This window comes from Pygocentrus nattereri, chromosome 6, assembly GCF_015220715.1.
Source record: "Pygocentrus nattereri isolate fPygNat1 chromosome 6, fPygNat1.pri, whole genome shotgun sequence".
NCBI lineage: Eukaryota > Metazoa > Chordata > Actinopteri > Characiformes > Serrasalmidae > Pygocentrus > Pygocentrus nattereri.
Genome location: NC_051216.1, coordinates 34,341,433 through 34,367,483, shown reverse-complemented (window position 1 = coordinate 34,367,483; position 26,051 = coordinate 34,341,433). Strand labels below are relative to the sequence as shown.

Here is a 26,051-nt window from a genome sequence, read left to right as displayed (position 1 = left end):
TCTCTGTTTCTGACACACACTCTCTCTCTCTCTCTCTCTCTCTCTCTCTCTCTCTCTCTCTCTCTCTCTCTCTCGGGCTTCCCTCTCTCTTCCCTTCTCTCTCTTTTTTTCCTCTCTTTCTCAGGATGCAGAGAAGCGTACTCCTCTCCATGCTGCAGCGTTTCTGGGTGATGCTGAGATCACTGAGCTCCTCATCCTCTCCGGTACAGCTGATCTCTCTGACTATCTGCATTATTCCGTTAATGTTCAGTTATCTGAGACTGTTTTCCTGAAAGCCTTGTACTAGATGGATCATGTTCACAGTGATGCTCATCTGCATATGACGTTTTTGTAACATGTTCATTATGGAAACTCTGACACGTTTACATGCAGTGCCTACCAGAAAGGTGGAGTTAATTTAAGGGGTGTTAAATTTCAATTATTCTTTATTTTTTTCTGCTGAGTCTCTCACTGTCTCCCTCAGGGGCCCGGGTCAATGCCAAAGACAACATGTGGCTCACCCCTCTTCACAGGGCTGTGGCGTCTAGGAGTGAGGTGGGCTGAACCGCCGCACATGCCTACAACAAATATGTTTACGGAGGTAGAGAGTCATGCTGAGGCACAGGTGTCGAGTAACTAAGACGACAGGGACAGAATGTGCTGTGCATTGCACACTAGATCAGGTCTTATCTTGCTAGCTAAGCGAAACTGCACTGGAAATGAGAGTTTGAAACTGGGACAACAGGAACTGTCACGAGATGGCTCAGATAGCAGAGCTCACTGAGTACTCCAGCAAGAGCAACTAAACTAAAAACAGCATAAAGAAGAGCCCACTTAGAATACACTTAATAGAAATAAGATTATTAATATGAAAAGCTTGTTCATTCCAATTTCACAAAAAGCAACAAAGTCAGTAAAAGTTATTAAAATGCATTTACACCATTTGAAAATCGCAACTGCTCATATGGGAACATGTAAGAATGCTGGAGTTGAGGGTTGTTAATTTTAGTTATGTATAGTATTCAAATGTAGTTACGTAATTATGTCTAATTACATAATTACACACTTAATTACATTTAAAGGCTTGTTTTTACATTTTGCGACTGTTACCAATACCAAAATCTGCTGGAAAATGGCTAATTTTTTTATGAAATTAAAAGGATGTTTATTGTTATTGCAAAGAAAACTATATGCAAAACAGTTTCTAAGACCAATTTATTCACACGTCAATGTTTTAATTCAAACACGTGTATTACTGATGACATCTTGTGCACCAAACACATTTTTTCAGGTCGACAGGATGATGGTATATTGCTCACAACATTACAAGCCTATTTAGAATTAATATTTTAACAAAGGTTCTCCAGTAATTTCAGTGAGCTACAGGGGAGGAACAATTAATATTGATTTACAGTGTTTTTGTTATCGTCATAACTGCAACCTCTAATGGTTTGGAATGCTTTGTGTTTTTTTTTTTTTTTACCTCTCCTTTAAATTAATATACCAGATGTTGGTGGTTTTCTTATGACAGGGACAGATTGCCTGCTTAAACTGCTTTGAATAGGCAAAACTGTTTTGGTTACAAAAAGAATAATAAAAAAGATTAAGAAAGGATAACACCATGTTTTGTTTACACATGAAAACTGAAGTGCCTTGCTTTTGAATCACTTGCCACATGTAGCAGGTAATAAGGGTGATTCACTTAAATGCTGTGTTTGTTTGGGTTGTATTTGAGAACCGAAAGCTCTTGGTGTTTAACTCACCACTTGCACATCCTGTTAATGATAACCAGTGACTATACAAAGAGATACACTTTCACCCTTTTTCTTCTGCTTTGTCTTTTGCGTGCTTACTTCTTATGCTCTCATTCCTCATCATCTTCAGGAGGCGGTGCGTGTGCTGATCCGTCACTCGGCAGACGTGAATGCACGAGATAAGAACTGGCAGACGCCGCTGCACGTGGCTGCAGCGAACAAGGCTCTGCGTTGCGCTGAGGTCATCATCCCACTCCTCAGCAGCGTTAACGTCTCTGACCGTGGGGGACGCACCGCCCTGCATCACGCCGCCCTCAATGGACACACAGAGGTACAGCAGTCCATACACATCCTCTGGGAGTCCAGGCTTTAAAGTTTTTTCCCTTATCCTATAAGGACTCAATCAGCCCAGACATGTTTGGTGTCTGAAGTTTGCATCTTATACTGTAGGTTATAATAAATTGAAGCCACTTGTTTGTAAATAAATAAATAATGAACAGCACTATGTTGCATATATAAAAACAAAAGCAGCATTGAATTGAAGCCTGATTAAAAAAAAAAAATAGGCATACATACGCTTCTGTGATTTCTGAGCGGCATTAGCCTTATAGCTCCAGCGCAAAACTAAATGAGCAGTCTTTGGACACCAAGCATGTTTTAACTAAACAGCAACATTTGGAAAAAGGGAGAAATTGTATCGGTTTGATGTTTGTTTGTTTTTTTCCCCCTCATATAATTTTCCAGGCAAAGTCCTATGCCCTGTAGAAGGCAATATTGTAATAATTTCCCAAGAGTGTAATAACCACAAAAATGTAATAAAGTTTTTTCACTTATCTTGGTCAAAAATGTCAAAAAACCAATAATGTGATAACTTGTCCAGTAATGTGATTCACTGTCTTAACTCATAATGGACTTATACTTTAACTTATGATGTAATACATTATTAAATTATGGGACGTTGTATTGAGGGGCTGATCAATACTGCTCAAATGGATGATGTAATACTTTGTTACCATAGGCCTCCCACTCGGCTTTTGTGCTGTACACAGGAATCAATCCAGTCTGGAATGATGGGAGCATCAATGGGACAAAGTTATAGAAGAGTCTATTTTTCTTTCAGAAAGAGCCTCCACTTTTAAAACCTCTTGTAAGACTGTAACTTGCCTAGTTTGTATTACTTTATTGGAGAAGTTAATAATAATAATAATAATAAATTAAATTTAAAAGCGCCTTTCTCGACACTCAAGGACACTGTACAAAATGTAGGATTATAAAAAAAAAAACCATCAACAGAGAGAGTAGGCTAATTTTAACAGGTGAGTTCAAGTTGTTACACTATTAGGTTTTATTACATTTTTGACCAAGTCTGGATGTTATTACATTATAGGGGAATTATTATAATATTGGGTTGGTTTGGTGTACCACTGTTTTGCCATAAACATTACATATTAAGACTAAGGTAACCTGTATGTTCACTGGCGGTTTTGGATAATAATTAAAACGTTAGATTTGTGTTGTGCACGTCATACCCCCTGGTTTTTATCACCACTATTGTCATCAAATCAAGTGTGGGAGTTTCTCAACAATCGGCCATCTCCGATCAAACCACTCTGAATGACTATGTTTACATCTGAATCACTAAATTATACAGAAAATGTAAAAAACTTTTGGAATTCCACTTAAGCACATGTTTGTAGAGTATTGGAAAACTTAAATCAAGTTTAGGAATTAGCTAACCTGAATCCAAGTAAAAGATTAGTCATGTACCTCAGTGTAGTAGCCTCTTAATCTTTACTAATTAGCGAGGCAGTTGAGTTTGGACTGACTTGTTGCCCTTGGGCTGTATAAAGCGCTGCATTAACAAGATCACGTGGGTTGAGCCACTCATACTGCCTCACATCACATACTTGAAACGTGCCCACAGAATCCTCCTACAGACACACTTTCATTCGCAATTCCTAATCCCTCTTCCGGCTTTGATTTTGGTGGAGCTGTCATATTGTTGAGCGGTATTTAAAGCTATGTTATATAAAGTGAGACACACACACTGATGCATGACTGACTCAACATGTTACCCACTGTGACTGACACAGTCATACCTCCTCTCCTACGATCTCATCTCTGTCTTGATCTGTTTATTTCTGTGTCTGTTGCCTTTTAGATGGTTAGCCTGCTTCTGGCTAAAGGTGCTAACATCAATGCCTTTGATAAGAAGGATGGCCGTGCTCTCCACTGGGCTGCGTACATGGGTGAGATGGGGAAAACCTTTTGAATCACTTGCATACTCAAGTAGTAAAGCTGTTGGTTTAAAGACACTCTGTAAACAGAATTGACCACAAATTAACCACAAATTGAGCACAATTTATCAAATCATTTAAATCCCCTGTCAACATGGTTTCAGATGTTTAAATTTTACTTTTAATAGAAAAGATGCCATGGAAAAAGAATTTAGCCGTGTAGTATTCGAGAAATATATATAAATTCATACAATTCATTAGCAGATAAATACTCCAAAAATTCCAAGCTGCTGCCTTTTCAGAGCTGTGTGAGCATGTCAGAACACAAAGAACGTAAACAACCTTGTGCCGGTGATTAGCGAGGCCAGCAAACTGTGTGGCTCAGCACTACATATTTGGTCCTTCTACCACTTGACTCTTCTTGATTGGTCTCTGAAAATTCTGGAAAAAAAAGTGCAAAATAAACTGTCTAATGGTCATTTTACAGATCTAAATACGTTAATTATATATAACTATATTTTTAGCTGCTAATGTCCGAGTACTCAGGCCTTCGTGTTATGATGATCACAGACATATTGTTTCCAATATTTAAACACTCAGCACTAAGATTATATTCATAACCTATAACTGCTGGACAGTGCTTCTGAAACTGAGGACACCCAAGCTCCTGTTACAAGTCAGCATGGCCATATTCATAGACACAGTAGAGAAATTTCTTATTTCTTATTGTATCTTATTGTGCACCATGACTGTAAAGTACTGTTGCAGGGAAACACTGTGAGCCTTGATATTGGGGAGCAGCTGATGTATTGTTTTATTCCTACAATTAAGTTGGACTGTCAGTTATCACTCTCTCGTAAGTGAAATTAATTGCTTATTGTAGGACCCTGCAACAGGTGGCTAATGCAAATAGGATGCAGCATCTAGCTACACTACAAACAACAATGTAGTAAACCTTCATAAAAGGCAATGTAAGCAAATTTAGAAAAGCTTAAATGGCCTACTTACTCAGGCTGGGACATTGGGACATGGGTCAGATCTGACATCACCTGCATCAAATTTAGTCTCAAATCGAACTGAAGAAAATAGTAGAAAATAGTAAAAAAAATCTGCAGTTCATTTTAAAAACATTTGAAGAACAAAAGAAATCATGAAAATGAGTAGACAGGGTCTTTGAGTACATTTTGATTTGACTTAGTCTTTAATCATCTTCTGACTTTTGATTATATCACCGTACACAAGTGGTCACCAATATTATGTTTTACCACCAATTAACCAATTAACTCCCAATATTATGTTTACCTCAACCACCCACCGTTATGCAAAAATGCTCAGCTAGCTCAGGCACCCATGTAATACCGTTCTTTACAGTCATATGCAAATGTTTAGGCAAGAGAACACTACCTACTGGGATGCATAGGGTCAAATCTAAAGTTTGGCAGAGGAGGAATAATGGGTCTGGGGCTCTGAGGGTTTGAACTTGGCTACTTAGGTCCAGTGAAGAATAATGATAATGCTACAACATACAAAGACATTTTATTCATTTTATAAGACAACTATATGCTTCCAACTTTGTGACAACAATTTCGGGACAGCCTCTTGTTCCATCGTGTCTGTACACAAGGGTGTGTTAGTAGACTGAAGTGCGTTCTGTCTGCAGGTCACTTAGATGTGGTGTGCCTGCTGGTGGACCAGGGGGCAGAAGTCAGCTGTAAGGACAAGCGAGGATACACACCTCTCCACACTGCCGCCTCCAATGGACAGATCAGTGTGGTCAAACACCTGCTCAACCTGTCTGTGGAGGTATTTACACACATATTTATGTACATGTTTACTTAAATATCCTCAATTTTCGTTGAAAATTTCTACAGCTGTGGGTCCTCTTACATTCACCAGTGCACATTTACACATTCACTTTGAATTATCTTTGCATATTAGAATCAGAACATTAGAGGTGAACACATGCTACAGGCCAAAGGTATGGATGCAAGGGTATTAAGTGGGAAAAACATTTGTTTTATTTGCACAGATTTGACCCTAAGGAAGGGTCATTTAAAAAGGAGTGCCTTTTTGTTATGGGAATGGACAAAATATGCATTTATAATTTTGGTAATCCAGCATTACACTGTGTTAGTGCAGAATTCACATTAACTGAACGTTGATTTCCATAAAGTGCACAAAGGTTTCAGTTTTCATCACCAACGTCTAGTTGAGAGCAGAAGTGGCTTTATGATCCAACAAAAGAGTATGTATGTTTCATATGTAGAGTAAATTGTTCCAACTCCTCCTCAGATGTATCTTCTCACTCTAATTCATATTTCTTATGGATTTTTTTTTACAAGGGAACTGTAGCTTTCCACTTAGTTATTGCTTTTGTTAGCTTGCTGCTTGTTGATTTAACCCATTGGTCTCTGATGATTACTGCTCAGCACTAACTGCCCAAAGTGAAAAAATTAATGCTTTAAAAGCCATTTAAGAACTGTATGCAAACGAGAGGACTATAGATTACTATAGGCTTAAAGGGTCAAACTAGGAAAATTTGTTCATGATGTTAAAACAATGAGTGGGGTTAATAATTTATTGCAATGAAGTGTTAACACATTAACTTTGGCAGTCCTGTACTTCTTGTTGATAAAAGTACCTTGCATTGATAGTTATATAAAATTACCTGTGCAGTTTAATTGTTGAAATGTAAATAAAGTTGTTCAGATTGTTTGGTAAGTTTCTCTAGATTGGAGGATTTCACATCAAACTGCTCTGAATGGCTTTGTGCACATCTTAACAAGTCAATTATGCAGAGATAAAAAAATCCACTTTAAAAAGGCTCATCAAGCCTTAAGGGTTCATCTTAAATAACATTGTAGTCTTTTATCACCCTCAGTAAACAGATACACAGATAGTATTTACATATTTCAGTCATCTATGTCATTCTTTAAATCCCACAGATTGATGAGGCTAATGCATTTGGGAATACAGCCCTGCATGTGGCCTGTTTTAACGGTCAGGACGCCGTGGTCAGTGAACTGATTGACTATGGGGCTAACGTGAGTCAGCCCAATAACAAAGGCTTCACACCTCTCCATTTTGCTGCTGCATCTACACATGGAGCCCTGTGCCTGGAGTTCTTGGTCAATAATGGAGCTGATGTCAATGTGCAGGTGAGCCCAAAACAGGCTTGTTTTGTTTTTCCCCGCGAGTTTTCTGTTGAATTTAAATGTGATAAATAGAAGTGAACATTATATGATACAATGAAATATTTGGAATATTCAACTAACACAGAAATAAATGTCACAAATTACAAGAAAGCAAAGTGGGATGGCAAAAAAAGGATATAGTATATCAGTAGGTCTAACCTACTTTAGAGGTCGTAAAGGTGAATGACTTCAAATATCTTGGGTAACCATCCAGAGCAATGGACAGTGTAGAAAAGAGGTGAAGAAGAGGGTGCAGACAGGATGGAGTGGGTGGAGACGGGTGCCAGGGCTGATGTGTGAAAGAAGGATAGCAGCAAGAGTGAAAGGGAAGATTTACAAGACAGTAGTGCGTCCTGCTATGATGTATGGTTTGGAGACTGTGGCTCTGTCTAAAAGACAGAGAAGAAGATGCTGAGATTTTCATTGGGAGTGACAAGGATGGACAAGATTAGAAATGAGCAGATCAGAGGGACAGTGAAGGTGGAGCAGTTTGGAGATAAAGCCAGAGAGGCCAGGTTGAGATGGTTTGTACATGTGTTGAGGAGGAATAGTGAATATAATGGTCAAAGAATGTTGGAGATGGAGCTGCCTGGTAGAAGGGGAAGAGGTAGACCTCAGAGAAGGTTTATGGATGTAGTGAAGGTGGACATGGAGATGGTAGAGGAGGCAGTGGATAGGGCAAGATGGAGGCAGATGATCCGCTGTGGCGACCCCTAAAGGGAGCAGCCGAAAGAAGAAGAAGAAGAAGAGTAGGTCTAACCTCTGCATCTTGATGTACGTTTTTAGATGGACCTGGCTTATAACTCACTCACTCGCTGACGCGCTAACCCTGTGGTCCTCTTTCAAATCTACACTTTATTGACATCAGCAACATGCACAGAACTAGGCCAGGAGTCCTTGAGCGCTCAGTTTAAAACCGTGCATTTGGGACAGACTCCTGCAATGTATGCATGCCTGGACCAGTGTGTAGTGTGTACCATGCCTGGTGAATTTGGCTATAGCTTTATGCTCATCATTGAAAGGAAGGAAACTGGCATGAATGCACACCAACAAGATTTCATGAATTAATGTATATGAAGTTAGTATCCAAAATTCTGTTTTTTACAATTTTGTGTGAAAGACTTGAAACACACTCCACATAAGTAAATGAATGCAGTGTACAATTATGTTCAGTCAATCAATGTAAACAGACTTCAGCTAGGCTGTGGAGATAATTACAGGAAAAGCATCAGGGGTGCTATGGAAAAGCATTAGGAAGAGTGGTGCTTTGCATGAATGACACTCTGGCCTTTCCTCTATTGTTCTTCACTGATTTTGCACTGATCATTCCTTTCTCTCTTGCAGAGCCGAGACGGGAAGAGTCCTCTTCACATGACCGCGGTGCATGGACGCTTCACCCGCTCCCAGACCCTCATCCAGAACGGTAAGGGGTTTTGGATAGTTGCCAGTTGTTTGAAATGTGGCTATCAAAATGTTAGTGTAGATCTGCTATGATTACCCAAAAAAAAAAAAAACAAAAACAAATCCTTCCTGAGCAGTTATTAGCAATAATTAGTAGCCAAATTGCATGAGTGCATATTTTAAATTCTATTGCTTGTTTTTCTTACAGTAAGAAACAGAGCCTGGTAGGCACAAACATTTACATGCATTTTTACCACAAAGCATCTTTTGTATTCATTTAATGAAGTTACACTATATTGCCAAATGTATTCGCTTGTCTGCATTCACACGCTTATGAATATAAGTGACATCCCGTTCTTAATCCGTAGGGTTTAATGTGATAACAGCCCACCCTTTGCAGCTATAACAGCTTCAACTCTTCTGGGAAGGCTTTCCACAAGGGTTAGGAGTGTGTTTATGGGAATTTTTGACCATTCTTTCAGAAGTGCGTTTGTGAGGTCAGACACTGATGTTGGATGAGTAGGCCTGGCTCGGGTTGAGGTGCAGGCCAGTCAAGTTCTTCCACACCAAACTTGCTTATCCATGTCTTTATGGACCTTGCTTTGTGCACTGTCATGCAGTTATGTTGGAACAGGAAGGGGCCATTCACAAACTGTTCCCACAAAGTTGGTAGCATGAAATTGTCCAGAATCTGTTGGTCTGCTGAAGCATTAACAGTTCCTTTCACTGGAACTAAGGGGCTGAGCCCAGCTCCTGGAAAACAAACCAACACCATAATCCCCCCTCCACTAAACTTTACACTTGCCACAATGCAGTCAGACAAGTGCTATTCTCCTGGTAACCGCCAAACCCAGACATGTCCACCAGACGCAGAAGCATGATTTATCACTCCAGACAACACGTCTCCACTGCTCTAGAGTCCAGTGGCGGCACTTTACACCACTGCATTCAGTGGTTTGCATTACGCTTGGTGATGTTTGGTAAGGCTTGGATACAGCTGCTTGGCCATGGAAATCCATTCCATGAAGCTCTCTATGCACTGTTCTTGAGCTAATCTGAAGGTCACATGAAGTTTGGAGGTCTGTAGTGATTGACTCTGTGGAAAGTTGGCAACCTCTGTGCACTATGCACCTCAGCATCCACTGACCCCACTCTGTCATTTTACATGGCTACCACTTCGTGGCTGAGTTGCTGTCATTCCCAATCACTTCCACATTGTTATAATACTGCTGACGGTTGACTGTGTAATATTTAGTAGCGAGGAAATTTCTCGACTGGACTTGTTGCACAGGTACTCAGTCCTCAGTCCTATCATGGTACCACGCTGGAATTCACTGAGCTCCTGAGAGTGACCCATTCTTTCACAAATGTTTGTAGAAGCAGTCTGTATGCATAGGTGCTTGGTTTTATACACCTGTGGCCATGGAAGTGACTGGATCACCTGAATTTAGTGATTTGGATGGATAAGTGAATACTTTTGGCAATATAATGTATGTTTAAAGGCTACTTTGTTTTCCAATTGAACATTTTAGAATCTCTGAAAGGCTTTGCAGGGTTTGTAGGCTTGAGCTGGCAGTTTCCATTTGTCATGACAGTCAATCAAGTTGGGCGATTTAAATGTCTGAAAACACACCCTCTACAGCTGGAGGATGCACAAAAATAATTATATTTGTCTTTTAATCATTTTTCTTTAAAAAAAAAAAAAAGATATTTGATAGTGTTAGGTCATGTCATAAATTAGCCCTGATATGTTGTCTAGCTTTAGGAAAGGAGTTTTTTTTGTTTTCCTTCAGTGAGTGTCAGCTTCAAAACCTTTGTTCTGCATAATTTCAGCACTCATAGTAGGTAGGTAGCTAGCTAACTCTTCAAACTGTCATGCTGCTTTTTGCTGTTGTGAGTGAATGGCTAGACTTCTTTTGTCTGTTCGGTTTCATGAGTACAGCTGATGTACTAAGGTAGCAGTTGTTTAAAATTCAAGTCTTTTCTGCTAATACCAGATTGAGTAACAAAAGATCACCAGCCTTGATATGTTGTCTAGCTTTAGAAAATTCTTGTGCAGCACAGAGTTGATCTTTTTTCCCCACTCAACTGATGCTTGTTAAACAGATAAAACCGTGCCGCAGTCATGCACACATGGAATGGCGTCTTATGAAAAGGGGCTTTTAAGTTTTTTTAGATTGTGGTGACCTCAATTAAAAGCAAAAAAGTCAAGGCATAGCTACCTTAACAGCAACTTCTTGGCTGCTCCCTGTGGTAACACTTTAGCTTAAGAAATGATTTATAGGTTGTAAATATGTGATTAAAACTACAGCAAAAACTACTAAAGCATGCTAAAAACCATATGAAAAATGATCAAACAATTGCAAGAACAACCAAACTGTTGATATTGCACACATCACATGCCTAATGGTTGACCATTTTAATTGTTTAACTTTTTTGTAAAACTCTTTACTTGATTAATTGTCAGAATAATTGGTGGGTTTCTCTATTGGTAATATAATCAGCAGTGGTAGCACTATGTGGATATAAAAAGTGTAGCGTATCTAAAATATCTGTGTCTGTGTGTGCTTGGAATGACAGGTGGAGAGATAGATTGCATGGATAAGGATGGAAACACTCCATTACACATTGCCGCTCGCTACGGCCATGAACTCCTCATCAACACCTTAATCACCAGTGGAGCCGACTGCACCAGGTATGCCCTTTTACAGTCAAAGTTTGGTGTACTGTTCTAGTTGCATAGTCTTTCAGATGCTCATAAAACTTTCCCGTTTTTTTTTTTCTTCCCCTCTCTCTTCTCTTTTGTCTCTCCAGGAGAGGAGTTCATGGAATGTTCCCCCTGCATCTGGCTGCTCTGAATGCTCATGCTGACTGCTGCCGGAAACTTCTCTCCTCAGGTACATCTGCAGGACTGTTACCCCAACATAAAACCACTTTGATATAGAGACTGTGCATTTCAATTGCTCTGCTTTGCATTTGATACTGGCCTGGAAATAAGCTGTTTGCAGTTGAGGGCATAAAGTGATGTTCCTGCTAATAAATATTAAATGATCAGTCATAAGCTAAAGTACACCACTAGGCAAATGTTTAGAATCACTCATTGTAAAAATGATTGCTGTTATTTTACTCAGTAATAATGTATGCAGAGTAGACTGAAATACTGAAATGTTGCTATAAAAAGTGTCTCCAAAATGGTTGAAGGCAAAAACCTAGCACACTATAAAATAATCTGATTATCAGGGCTGTACAATTGGGCAAAACATGTAATCACAGTTTTTTTGGCCAAGCACATGGGTGTTTGGTTGTTTTTTTGGCTGGTCTATCTCATCTAAAGGGGTTTACTCAACTCATTTATTAGGTAAAGCTTTATGAGGTGAAGCCTTTATGATAATGCAGACTGTGTTAAAAATGGCAGCACTTGTGATTTGAATATTTCAGTCTTTCAAATTGTGATTTGAATATAAAACCAATTCGTCTTTCAGCCCTACTATTTGTAGTAGTTTTCTGCCTCAAAATTTGATTCTGGTTGTATCCCTTCATTCCATAACCTTCATTCTAAAGAATATACATTTTTACAGCTTCTTACAAAATATTGAAACCTAATTTTTGTAGTATCATAATAGAATCATTTCAGTATTAAAAACAGTGATTCCAAACATTTGAATTGTTATTTCAGACTCTTGAACAGTACTGTATATACATATAAACTAAAATATATTTGAAGATGTTGCACTTTTACTAGCTGTTTTCCTTCAGTGAGCAGCAGCTTCAAAAAGTTCCTTCTGCATAATTTCAGCACTCAAAGTAGGTAGTTAGCTAACTCTTTCAACTGACACACTGCTTTTTGCTGTTGTGAGTGAATGGCTAGACTTTTCTCTATTCGGTTTAATGAGTACAAAAGGCCAGCTGATGTCCTAAAGGAGCAGTTGTTTAAAATTCAAGCCTTTTCTGCTAATACCAGATTGAGTAACAAAAGATCACTAGATACCTCAAAAAATGCATCATTGATATTGAGAAAAAGTTTGATTTTGATAATTATCAATAACATTGTATTGCCTAGATCTAGCACAAAGGGCTATATTACATGAATGGAGCTCAGTTCCTCATTTTTAAAAAATATCCTTGTAGTCATTCATCACACAATTCATCAATTGGCTTCAATAAAACCTCAATTATCTCTGCTCCCCCACTGAGGCTTTTTGATCTATTTGGGCTGATGTTCATAGCCCTGAGGTCACTACAGGCCTGCTCTCACCATTATCAGGAAACGGCATAGTTGTGATCTTCTGCAAGACGTTTGATGTTTTCTGGAGGCCAAGTGCTCAGTAGTCACAGTGTCGCTGCGTGAGTTTTTCCCTCATGCGTTTGAGCTCTGCATGCCTTTGCCATTCTGTTATGGCAGTTTGAGCAACTCAGCATGCTAGATTCATGGTTTGTAGTTCGAAACCCTGAAGAGAGCTTTTGATTAGTTGCTGCAGTAGCTCTTCAAGTCATAGGAGTGGATCCTTTTGACCTTTTGAAGTACTGCTGAAAACCGCACTCCCTCTGTTGTTTGTTCATCTGTCTCCGTCTGCGTCATGCATGCTTTATTACTTGTCATCTTAAAGAAGTAGTTTGTTGAGAAGTCAAATTTAGATTTTTCTCCTTACTGCAAACGTAGCCAAAACATGTTTGGTGTCTGAAGTTTACTTCTTTAGTTTTGCAGTGAAGCTATGAGGCTACGTCGCTAGAAAGTGATGGAAACTTATAGCCACCACTTAACATTGTGCAGATTGCAGCCTAAATCATCACAGACTGACTGGTTAAGTCATGTCAAATAGACTTGCTTGTGTAGTTTGTGACACACAGTGACTGTTATCTATAAAACTGGATAAAAGTGTTGCTACTACTGTTTTGAGCTATGTAGTGTACTTTTGTTCATTTTTATAGTTAAAATTATTTCATATTAGATGCTTTTCTACTGGGTATTACTGTACAGCACAGTTACAAATTAGGGATCATTTTTGACTTGGTCAATTCCACTGTCAAGCGTAGCTGAGTACTCGTGCTGAATTGTCACTCGTGCTGAATTTGGTCACCCCTTTTGCTTATCAGACGCAGTCATCACAAAATCATTGCATGGTAACTGGACTCATGACCTATATGTGTATATATATTTATGAACAAAACCTAAAGGCTTAAAAATGACCATAGTTTAGATCCATAAAAAGCCAGGAAATTTTAGTAAAAGGTAATCAGAGATCGAAGCTCCTCAATTATTGCGAATGCTATTTGTATTTACTAATAATGCTATGACAAATCATGTGACCACACACGCTAGAGAGTGCTCGGTTTACTTTCATGGTATTGCTGATCAAGTTGGACAAAATGTGTAATTGCAGTTTTTTCAGCCGGTATGGTGATGATCAAAGCCATAACAGTGGTAGTTTGATGGAGTTAGAGTTTTGGTTGTTGCACACTGCACTTGAGTGTTTGTTTGCTTCTGATTTGTCTGAAGCATCTACAGCATCGTGTTAGGTTAAGTTACATTTCTGCACTTTCAATTTAATTGGGACCAATCATGGACTGGAGGTTAGGGAACCGGCCTTGTGCCCGGAAGGTCGCCGACTCGAACCCCAGAGCCGACAGTATGTGACTGATGTGCCCTTGAGCAAGACACCTAACCCCCAACTGCTCCCTGGGCACTGAGGATAGGGCTGCCCACCACTCCGGGCAAGTGTGCTCACTAGTGTGTATGTGGTGTGTCACTTCACAGATGGGTTAAATGTGCAGGTGAAATTTCCCCATTGTGGGACTAATAAGGGTCACTTAATTTTAATCTAATCTAATCTAATCTAATTTAAAACTATGTTGATAATAAAAATATTGTGTATTTTAAAATTGCGATTTTGTTGTAAAACGTATTCATCTTTCAGCTCTTCACTCTTTAAAGATGGTTCTTCAAGTGTTTTTCAGTAAAGGCAGTGTTTCTAAACAGAATAATGAACACTGGATCAACAATTTGAATGCCTAAATGGTTCTTTTCCATGATGATATGTGGTTCTTTAAAAGAATCCTTTTAAAATAACTATATCTAGCACAAGAAATGATTGCACTATTGTTACAAAAGAACCTTTCAAGAACCCTTTTTCAGTACTATATAAAGTCCTTTTTGTTAAGTGTAAACTGTACCCAGGCAGAAAAACGGCAACAGGCCCGGATTACTGCAGCTATATGTAACAGGCCATTGTGTTTACTGAGTTCAGGTTTATGTGTTATTAAATTGAAATGGATTGCACTTCACAAACTACTTTTAATACTGAATTTAGCAGTAAGTATATACACTGTATTGCCAAAAATATTCTCACCCATCCAAATCATTGAATTCAGGTGTTCCAGTCACTTTCATGGTCACAGATGTATAAAACCAAGCATGTAGGCATGCAGACTGCTTCTACAAACATTTGTGAAAGAATAGGTCACTCTCAGGAGCTCAGTGAATTCCAGCGTGGTACCATGATAGGATGCCATGTGTGCAAGTCCATTCGTACTAAATATTCTACAATCAACCGTCAGTGGTATTATAACAAAGTGGAAGCGATTGGGAACGACAGCAACTCAGCCACAAAGTGGTAGGCCACGTAAAATAACAGAGGCGGGTTAGTTCAAGAACAGTGTAGAGAGCTTCATGGAATGGGTTTCCATGGCTGAGCAGCTGCATCCAAGCCTTACATCACCAAGCACAATGCAAAGCGTCGAATGCAGTGGTGTAAAGCGCTGCCACTGGACTCGAGCAGTAGAGACGTGTTCTCTGGAGTGATGAATCATGCTGTGTTTCCATGCCTGCAGGTTTATAGATTGGTTCGGAATATGTTATCAGTATATTAAAGCAATATATGGATTAGTTAGTTTTTACTAGCCAGACTTAAAGGGAAATTCTTCATATTTTTAAATATTTTACTGAGTCAGAATTGTTCACAGTGGCGCTGATAGGAACCAGAGGTCATGGCGTCTACCACACAAATATAGCCATATAAAACCACCAGCAAACCTAGTGTAGTGTAGTGTAGTGTTGATGATGGTGAAATAGAAAATCTGAAGAACTGGGAATTATTTTGCCTCACAAGGCCTGCATGTACCCCTCCACTATGAATAGACTTTAAAAATTGTGTTTCAGGACAAAACCTTCTCTCAAAATTAAAATAAAACATGTCCCAGACATCAGGCAGCATATTAGTAAAGATTTCATGCAATAATGTTTTTGAGGGAGTATCACAACCTCTGTAAACAATTCTGACGGGTTGAATTGGAGATTGGTGAAAAATTGGTGGAATTCCCTTAAATGAATGTAGTAAAAGAATAGCTTAAAGCTAAGAAATGGTAACCAAGGACTTTATGCACAAACATAGGTATGAACCGCTAAAACCCACAAGCGTATTTGAGATTACTTTACAGCTCAACAGGATTTGGTGAATTGTAGTTGTGTACATAAGCTTTTATTACTCAGCCATGTTAGCCTTGTAGCTCCTTGAGAAGTAAACGTCAGATGCCAACATGTAAGCGGAAAATTTTGTATGACAGATTTTCTGCCAAACTATCGCTTTAATGTCCTCCTTCTGAGTCTGTGTTTATCCTGCACTAACACCCTTCTCGTCCTCTCTTTCTTTCTCTCTCCCTATCTCTCTCTCTTTTCCCTCTATCCCTGTGTTTCTCTTCCTCTGCTGGGTCTGCTGGTGTTGCTGTGTTTATCTGTTTGGGGGGGCTTCCTTTCTTCCGTGCCCTTCCTCATCATCCCTCCATCCACCCTCAGGACGGAGGTATAGCATAATCTGCCCGCTCAGTAACGACTCGGTCCTGTGTGCAGGCTTCCAGATCGACACCCCGGACAGCCTGGGGCGGACCTGTCTGCACGCCGCCGCTGCTGGAGGGTGAGTGTGTCTGGGTCAGGCTGTTTCTGCTGACCACGTGGGTCTGACAGACAGTAGCACTGGCATTCTGCCCCGTCCGAGTGAGTGACCGCAGGATATATCTGATCTTTCACATAGGGCTGCCAAAAAAACATAATGAAGTCGCCATCTCAATTCATCACTCAGTTCAGTTAGAGCTGCCGTCAATTCTGCAGACATTTAGTGTGACCATTTGTTTCTGTTTTCTTTATCATAAAAGAAATGATACTTTTTATTGACCAATTTCTACATTACTATATGTCTTCCCTGTCACAAAAGAATCTCTGAAATGGTAACTGAATGAAATTCTAACAGTATTAATGTAGCACATTGAAAAGAAAAGCTGGGGTTTTCAAATTCTATTTAAAAAAAAAAAAGACAAGTTGAGATGCACGGTTTTGTTCCAACATGACAGTATGTTTGCAGTAGCTGTTTGTATTGATATGTGTGCTATTATGTGCATTTCAAGTTTTGAAATGTAAGAATTTAAAGAAGTATGTACATAATGCTCCTTAAAAATTCATCTCCAAGATTTATAAATGAGAATCATGATTTCAGTTCTATGCCAAAAAATTTTGATCTCCCTTTTAAACCCATAAGTGGCCAGGTCCGTGGTTTTACTACACACTTCTAAAAATAACTTGACCAGCTTGCACTGTAGTCCATGTAGTTACTAAATAATAAACTGTTTAAGGTTAATTGTTTATTTTCTATGAAGATTAAGACGTAGTTGACTTGCAGAAGTTTCACCACTCAATCCACCAAAAAGGTGACTACCATTTTCATAGACAGGTATAAAGTAGCTAGCCAGCAAGTGTCATAGTGCGAGTTAGCTTAACGCTTCTGATACGTATTTGTGCTTACAAATAAAAGATTAGTATTGAGTATTTATGTTAAAGCGTGTCTTTCTGCCTTTCGGTGTGACTCTACATTCTTTTCGCTTGTCTGTGTGACTCATGCAGGTTCTTTGCCTGAAGCAACACAGAAGAGGCCACTGTCAGTGTATTATTGATCTTCCTCTTGTGTGTTTTCTTCTTTTCTCTATCAGTAATGTGGAGTGTGTAAAACTGCTGCTCAGCAGTGGAGCCGACCACAACCGCACGGACAAACATGGGAGGTAAGCATTTACATCACCATCAGTTTATAGAAGTTTGCAGAGTTTACAGAAGGTTTAAAAGGTTAGAATCCCTGTATTTCGTAAATAGTTCCGGACAATATTTTGTTCATATACCAATACACTTATATTGGTGTCACATGAAGTTATTGTTTTTTAGTGGCATTGAGAACATTGCAGATGTCTGATTCTGAATGTAAAGTCTCTTTTGGTGTCTTTTTAAGAAAAGTAAAACAAAGCAAAACAGTCCAAGTAAAAGGTTTGTCAAGTTTGCAAGACATTATTTTAGCACAGAGTAATAATATTTAGAAAGCATGAGTTCATTTATGAATTAATAGAAATTAAATATCATCAAAGAATGTGGAACTGTGATGTACTAGAAAATACGATGATATTAAATTGTATCAGTAACATCCAACACTAACATAAAACCATTTTTTTTGCAGATGAATGATTTAAAATGAATGTTTTATGGTTTCAATATTCTGCAGCTTCATAGGTTTCAAATTTGTTGGAAGCTGTAATAAATTAAGTTTAAAATGATGATAACTTCACAAGAATGACCATAAATAGATAATAACAAAAAAAGAGAAAAAATGCAAATGTTGCTTTTTTTTATAATACCTGTTCCTTTCTAGGTTGTAATATGTAAATGAACACCCTTTGATCTAATATAAAACAAAATAACAATTATTAGTTTCACAAGTAATACTAAAGTGCCCCTACTTAAGAGTGTGTGTTTGTGAATGTGTGATGATTTTTGATGCTATTTGAGATTCATCCCTAACTGAACCAGTGCATTCACCAGAGGTGGAGAGCAGAATTTGGGCTCCAATGTGTGCTATTTCTGTCATCCCCTCTATGTGGGGACGTATGTGTGTGTTCTGACGTTTCATTGTGCATGTCAACATTTCAGTTCACCTCACTGCACCCTCAGAACATATGAGTCACACACCTTTTGTTTTGTCTAATCCAATTACTGTGTGTGTGTATGTGTGCGTGATCATAGGACTCCTCTTCACTATGCGGCTGCCAGTCGTCATTTTCAGTGCCTGGAGACTCTAGTGTCCTGCGGTACCTGCATTAATGCCACTGACCAGTGGGGGCGCTCTGCCCTGCACTATGCTGCTGCCTCTGATCTGGACAGGAGGTACTGAATGTTTACTGGTGTCTTTCTTCAGCAGGACTTTAATGTGCATGTATGGTACATCCTGATGATCCTCGTTAACACGTGAACTTTCCAAATTTGTCACACGGAAATTGCACTTACGCGTAAAAACGGAATGATTCATCAGTTTTAAATTAAAGTTTGTCTTAGCAAGTTTCAAGTGAGGAAATGTACCCTCATAACACAGAACTTGTGAACTGTCAATCTGGCACACTACATTTAGCGTTCAAGCTGGAGATCTGTGTGGAAACAGAGTCCTGCTCCCTGCTGCACCCGCAGGATTTGATCCCTCTCCTGCAGAAAATCTTCACTCTTTATCCCGCTCCAGGCTGCAACCTAAACTTTTGTGCCGCTACTGCCCGCAGAGCCAAACAGGTGGTTTTCATTTGTGTTGGTCATGAATTCAGGCTACTGCCCCATGTCAGACTTTGTCATATATTCACCTTTATTAGGAACACTTTCCACAGCTGTGGCCATCAGACTGCCTGAAGGCTCCACCTTCTCCATAGCCTACAAGAATGCAGTTTATGTGTTGTTCTTGTGTGTAGTTGCTTTAGTCTTGCTATTTGTTATATGTACTAATTACTGATTATCATTTTATTTAGGCTATTCATTAATTGTCAAGATTTCTCTACATTTGTTGTCCCACTCTTGCCAGCACTGGGAAAGTTAACTGCCCTTTAGTTTAAGCGTCAAGTCTGAAAAAATGGATATACTGGAATTCTGGACACAATTATAAATTTTCTCCAAACCCTTCAGCCCTGTTTGAACAGCTGACAGAGTCATAAGTGCCAGTGTTGTCACCAGCCAGTATATTCTCTAATATCATGTGAACACAGTAGACCAAATTTTTAACCCCTTAAAGGGCCAAAACCCACCAGTGCTGGTCCCCACTTCTTTAACCTATGAACAACTTAGCCAGTTTAAATTTTTTTCCATATATTTGCAGAACAATAAACCTTAAAAGGGAGTTCCACTTTTTTTTCAAAAAGTCAATCAGAATGGATGTGAAACAGTTCACTGTAGAGAAATTTGCACACAAATTTCTTTATAATGATGTCACAGTGCCTACTATATACATAGCCATTTTATTTACTGTCCAAAACCACCAGTAACCCTATAGGTGAGTTTTATATATAATATTGATAATGGTAAATTAGAAAGTGGTTAAAAGAACTATTGTCTCTCATCACTTTGCATCATTTCCAGAATTAATACGTTTAGGGGAAAACATTTAGCCCAAAATCTTCTCACCCTGAGAATCAAAGACACCCCAGTTTCCCAAACCTGCTTTCCATAACAAAGCTTTTGGAATACTGAAATATTTTCTGTAGGTGTCTAACCTCTCTGCATTGAACCAAAGTAGAAATACCAGTCAAAAAGCAACCAGACATTTTCAAATGAAAGTTTAGAATACTTAACTAATACATAACCACAGATTAGAATAATGTGAGCTAGTAGTAATTAGGGCCAGTACCACCATCCTCATCAGCAGCTGTGGCCTTCATCTTCAGGGTCCTGTACATCACTACAGGACTACAGTACTAGACCTGTCACCATGGCAACCTCAGGCTATTTTAAGTCCATAGTAGAGAGTGCCCAGACACAGATCTGATGTCAGACAGTAGCTATAGTTCTTACCACCTCACACTGAAGTGTGGAAATAAATATACTAATTAGGGCCCAGTTTCCCAAAAGGAAGTTAATGTTAAGATCGTCTTAACATTTGAGAATCATCTTTGTGCTGCCATACCTTTGAGAACCCTAGCAATACTGGGCGGTACAAGCATGGATGAACAGTACTGCTCTGTTGTAATTTGGACATGATTCCTTGTCCCCTGAATAGTTACAGGATTTGGGTCAGCAAGTCCTACAATAAGTTAAAGTCTGTGTGTGTGTGTGTGTGTGTGTGTGTGTGTGTGTGTGTGTGTGTGTGTGTGTGTGTGTGTGTGTGTAAAGGCGACGTGTAGCCCTGGAGCCAGAGAGTCCTGGAGTGCAAGCAGAGAAGGAGAAGGAGGCAGCTTTGTAAGTGCATCGAGCTGGATGGATTGTGGCCTTCAGGCTGCTCTGCTTTCTGTCCTTTTAACTGATGATGCTTTGCTTTTTAACTTTGCTTGAGAGAGCATGTGTGCTAATGTTGCCGCAAAGTCTTTCTACTGGAGTGTGTGTATGTGTATGTTTTTTAGGCACAGAAATGTCCTGACAGTCACTGTACATTATTAGGACTAACAAAGCTGTCCTGCCCTTTTTTTTTTTTTTTTTTTACATTTTGAACATTTTGTAAAGTATTTTTTCCCCATTATAACTATTCCAATATAAATGAAAGGAAAAGACTGTTTCTCTTTGTTTCTGAGATTAAGGTTAGGGCTAGGTTTATGTTTAAAACAGTGCTGTGCAAAAGTCAGAACAGATTCTTGTTTATTTAAATTCCCTGTCAAAATGGCCATTAAGTACAAACATTTATTTATATATAATACAGTACCCTTTGATAAATGTTTAAATTGGGGAGAAATTAAATCTACAGCAAGAAGAAGAAAATGACAAACACTTGCCACATTGTACTCTCGAGCATGCACACAATCGTGTACCTCTTGATCTGTTGAAGGGCTTTATTTAAATAAGTGGTGAACCCCAGAGATTATCTGTTGTTATTATTTGCATATTGGAACCTTCCTGTTTCTGCCTTCATCCTGCTCTCACGTCAAGGCAGCATGTAATGTCTTTGCTGCTTGTTTGCCCTCACATTTCCCCTGCTGTATGACTTACAGTCAGGTCCATAAGTATTTGGACAGTCACACAACATTTTTAAAAATTTGCTTCTGTACACCACCACATTGAATTTGAAGTGAAGCAGTCAAGAGGTGATTGAAGTGCAGACTTTCAGCTGTACTTCAGTTCTAATGCAACTAAAATATTGCGTTTAGATACTACTTTACTATTTACATAGTCCCTCCATTTTCATAGGTGCAAAAGAAATTGAACAGAATTACTTAAAATTTAGTATTACAGGAACTCAGCATTTGGTAATGTCCAGGAGTTCCAGACTTCATGCAGTCATTGACTGTGTGCCTGTGCGTGCGTGTGCGTGCATGCAGGTGCCTTGAGTTCCTGCTGAAGAGTGGAGCCACTGCCTCACTGAAGGATAAGCAGGGTTATAGTCCTGTTCACTATGCTGCTGCCTATGGCCACAGACACTGCCTGGAGCTGGTGAGACACACACACACTCACACACACTAATCACTTTTAGGGCTGTCATGACAACTTGATTGAAAAATTGTAAATTTAATTGAAAGTTTATTCTCAATTAATTGCCTCTTTAATTCCAAACATGTGGTGATACTGCTAGGCAGTTGTGATTCTATAGAATTTCACTAGCAGAGAGTAGCAAGGTGACAGTACGAACGTACAGTGGCGCTGGGAGGGGTGTTGTAGATAGGGAATAACGAGTGAATGGAGCAAACAACTCTCCTCTTAAAGGCAGAAATATCCACCTCAAAGCCAGTGACTGGCTGATATTTTGGGGTATCCAATCAAATTTCAGCAGGGCCTTGGTCATCTTTTTTTTTTTTTTTTTATTAATTATTTTTGAAACCACAAAGCTTAACAATATATAAACATTTAACCAGATCAGTACTTTTAATACATCAGATATTAGTGGTGTGGTAATTATTTGCAATCAAAAGTGTTATCAAAATATTTATGTTGATTACATTCAATGCAAATTGACACAAAAGGTTTTGCTTTTAAATTGAATGAAATTCATCCATCATAGACAAATGACTGCATGGTTATACAGTTAAATAAAATACAGAAGGCTACACTGATTCTTTAGTTATATTTGCTTGAATTTGAAACATTTGAGCTGGTTAAAACTTCTTGTGGGCCGCAAAAGCTTTTGTGGATCCCTAACCTCCAGCCCACGACTGCCCCCTAATTTATTAGATATTGGATCCGAATGGATTTTGCTGACACGGATAGCAGCAATGAAATGGTTGACATACTGCATCCTATATGAATCAGTTAAATGGATTAGCTATAAGTTTATTTCTTTGTTTTCCACTTTCCAGTCTCAGTTCTTCAGTTACACTGACAGAAGTCAGAGTCATCTTATTGCTGTTGTCGAGAACAAAGCCTTGTATCTCCATTTTTGTTGATTTTCAGTTTTTGACATACTTTGAAAGTACCTGTTTTCCTTTACATTGTGTTTAAATTTCTTGATGAACAGATCAACAGGAATGGCCCAAAATGACTTGGAAAAAAGTCTGATTCCACTGACTTACAACCCCAATTTCAATGAAGTTGGGACGTTGTGTAAAACCTAAATAAAAACAGAATACGATGATTTACAAATCCTTTTCAATCTATATTCAATTTAATACACTACAAAGACCAGATATTTAATGTTCAAACAGATAAACTTTATTGTTTTTTGCAAATATTCACTCATTTTGAATTTGATGCCTGCAACACGTTCCAAAGAAGTTGGGACAGGGGCATGTTTACCACTGTGTTACATCACCTTTCCTTTTAACAACACTCAATAAGCGTTTGGGAACTGAGGACACTAATTGTTGAAGCTTTGTAGGTGGAATTCTTTCCCATTCTTGCTTGATGTACAACTTCAGTTGCTCAACAGCTCAATACGTTGTCGTATTTTGCGCTTCATAATGCGCCACACATTTTCAATGGGAGTCAGGTCTGGACTGCAGGCAGGCCAGTCTAGTACCCGCACTCTTTTACTATGAAGCCACACAGTTGTAACACGTGCAGAATGTGGTTTGGCATTGGCTTGCTGAAATAAGCAGGGACGTCACTGAAAAAGATGTTGATTGGATGGCGGCATATGTTGCTCCAAAACCTGTATGTACCTTTCAGCATTAATGGAGCCTTCACAGATGTGCAAGTTACCCATGCCATGGGCACTAACACACCCCCATACCATCAGAGATGCTGGCTTTTGAACTTTACGCTGATAACAATCCAGACAGTCCTTTTCCTCTTTGGCCTGGAGGACATGACGTCCATGATTTCCAGACACAATTTGAAATGTGGACTCAGACCACAGGACACTTTTCCACTCTGCATCAGTCCATCTCAGATGAGCTCGGGCCCAGAGAAGCCGGCGGCATTTCTGGGTGTTGTTGATATATGGCTTTTGCTTTGCATGGCAGAGTTTTAACTTGCACTTGTAGATGGAGTGACGAACTGTGTTCACTGACAGTGGTTTTCTGAAGTGTTCCTGAGCCCATGTGGTAATATCCATTACAGAATGATGTGGGTTTTTAATGCAGTGCCGCCTGAGGGATTGAAGGTCTCGGGCGTTCAATGTTGGTTTTCTGCCTTGCCGCTTACTTGCAGAGATTTCTCCAGATTCTCTGAATCTTTTGATGATATTATGGACTGTAGATGATGAAGTCCCTGAAGTCCTTGCAATTGTACATTGAGAAACATTGTTCTTAAACTGTTGGACTATTTGCTCACACAGTTGTTCACAAAGTGATGAACCACGTCCCATCCTTGCTTGTGAACGACTGAGCCTTTCAGGGATGCTCCCTTTATACCCAATCATGACACTCACCTGTTTCCAATTAATCTGTTCACCTGTGGAATGTTCCAACAGGATTTTTTTGAGCATTCCTCAACTTTCCCAGTCTTTCATTGCCCTGTCCCAACTTCTTTGGAACGTGTTGCAGGAATCAAATTCAAAATGAGTGAAATATTTGCAAAAACATCTGTTTGAACATTAAACATCTTTCCTTTGTAGTGTATTCAATTGAATAAAGGTTGAAAAGGATTTGAAAATCATCGTATTCTGTTTATATTTATGTTTTACACAACGTCCCAACTTCATTGGAATTGGGGTTGTACATTAAAAGTAAAGTGCTTTTTCCTTCTCCTGTAAAGGTACCATTTTGGAGATAAGGGGTTTTGATCCAACATGATCATGATTTGTATCATGTTGAAGGTTAGTTGTAGTCAGTTTGTTTCATAGCTCTGTTCTTTATTTCTAGTAATAATTTTTATTAGGTATTTTCAAAAAGATTTTCAGTTCTGGGTTTTTGGCTTTGTGTTGATTTCTAGCCCCTGGGTTTTCTTATCATGTTAAAGAGCTGACACTTTGCTTGAAAATCGAATGAACCTGTATTTGTTATTCCCTTTGTTTTTATAATAAAGGAATCCACAAGAGTGTTCTAGAAATTTAGTTTGGGCCTGAAGGGTTAAAAAATTAGGAATCACCAAAACAATAGATTATTTGGTCACCAATATAACCAATAATGACATAAAATAACCTTAATCACCTTATCACGAACTTGACTGATGTACTTGTCTAAAATGTCACTTTTTTGTGCTTTAGTGGCATGTTAAACTGCTCCCTCTGCTGGTCATTTCCAAGAACTAGTCTTTATTTTCAAGATCTACTTTGCATTCACTGGGCATTCATTCATTGATAGGTTTTTTTTTTGTTGTTGAAGCTCTTGGAAAGGGAAGACAACCATCAGGATGAGATGGAGAGTTCCAGCACTAGGAGCCCGCTGCATCTAGCCGTGAGTCATGCCAGGCACAGTGACACAACTCACATCACACAATGATAGCAATCCTTGTTGCTTCCTACGTCATCGGCTCATACCTAAGCCAAAGGCAAGGGCATGTTAATCCCAAAGAACAGTATGTGATGTCAGGTGGTCTTCACTAGCACCGTACCTCTGTATAAACAGCGTGTCATAAAGCTGCCTATCATGAAATCATGAACAGTTTAAAAAAACATTGAAATACATGACTAGCAAAAATTTCCAAGCTTTCAGAGTTGCAGTATATGTTATTGGTAACCCTAACCCATTTTAATGCTGTAAGGTATGATTCATAATATCAAATAATTTTTTATGAAATGTTTTGTTTTCCTGTAATATTCCTGTAATGACTTTTGACTGTCTCTGCACCAGTGGGTGAAGAAAAATATATAAGCCAATTAAATAAATCTCCCCCTGCCACCACCCCCACCAAGTATCAAGAAAAATAGATACTTGTTTCACTCAGAAACAGGGCTGCATGATACGGTATATTTTTAATGTTATTGAAATATGAGTTTCCCATTGTTACGAGCTGTCAAGACAGAGCAGGTCAAATTACCACACATACACAGAACCTGAGTCATATAATTAGATTAGTGGGAACACAGCATTAGAAACCCAACAAGTGCTTTCCTGCGCTGGGCTTGAAGCGAGTTTTCCCGCATGAAGAGTGAGCAATTTAACAATTTAGTTAAGCAGCCAGCTACTCA

The 26,051-nt window shown here is 39.0% G+C and overlaps 1 protein-coding gene across 4 annotated transcripts in view; it reads left to right on the top strand.

The window, feature by feature from the left end:
• The window catches only part of ankrd44 (ankyrin repeat domain 44), a 62,762-nt gene that overhangs the window by 21,510 nt on the left and 15,201 nt on the right, over window positions 1-26,051 (top strand). For 3 of the 4 annotated variants that reach the window (XM_017706529.2, XM_017706527.2, XM_037539211.1), the window contains exons 3-17: window positions 125-203; window positions 464-534; window positions 1,864-2,064; window positions 3,895-3,982; window positions 5,631-5,773; window positions 6,916-7,128; window positions 8,509-8,587; window positions 11,146-11,260; window positions 11,380-11,462; window positions 16,355-16,472; window positions 17,539-17,607; window positions 18,614-18,754; window positions 20,732-20,797; window positions 21,868-21,979; window positions 25,246-25,317. In XM_017706529.2, the coding sequence (XP_017562018.1) occupies window positions 125-203; window positions 464-534; window positions 1,864-2,064; window positions 3,895-3,982; window positions 5,631-5,773; window positions 6,916-7,128; window positions 8,509-8,587; window positions 11,146-11,260; window positions 11,380-11,462; window positions 16,355-16,472; window positions 17,539-17,607; window positions 18,614-18,754; window positions 20,732-20,797; window positions 21,868-21,979; window positions 25,246-25,317 (1,650 nt within the window). The remainder of the gene's footprint in view (window positions 1-124; window positions 204-463; window positions 535-1,863; window positions 2,065-3,894; window positions 3,983-5,630; window positions 5,774-6,915; window positions 7,129-8,508; window positions 8,588-11,145; window positions 11,261-11,379; window positions 11,463-16,354; window positions 16,473-17,538; window positions 17,608-18,613; window positions 18,755-20,731; window positions 20,798-21,867; window positions 21,980-25,245; window positions 25,318-26,051) is intronic. The other variant, XM_017706528.2, reaches the window with a different exon arrangement.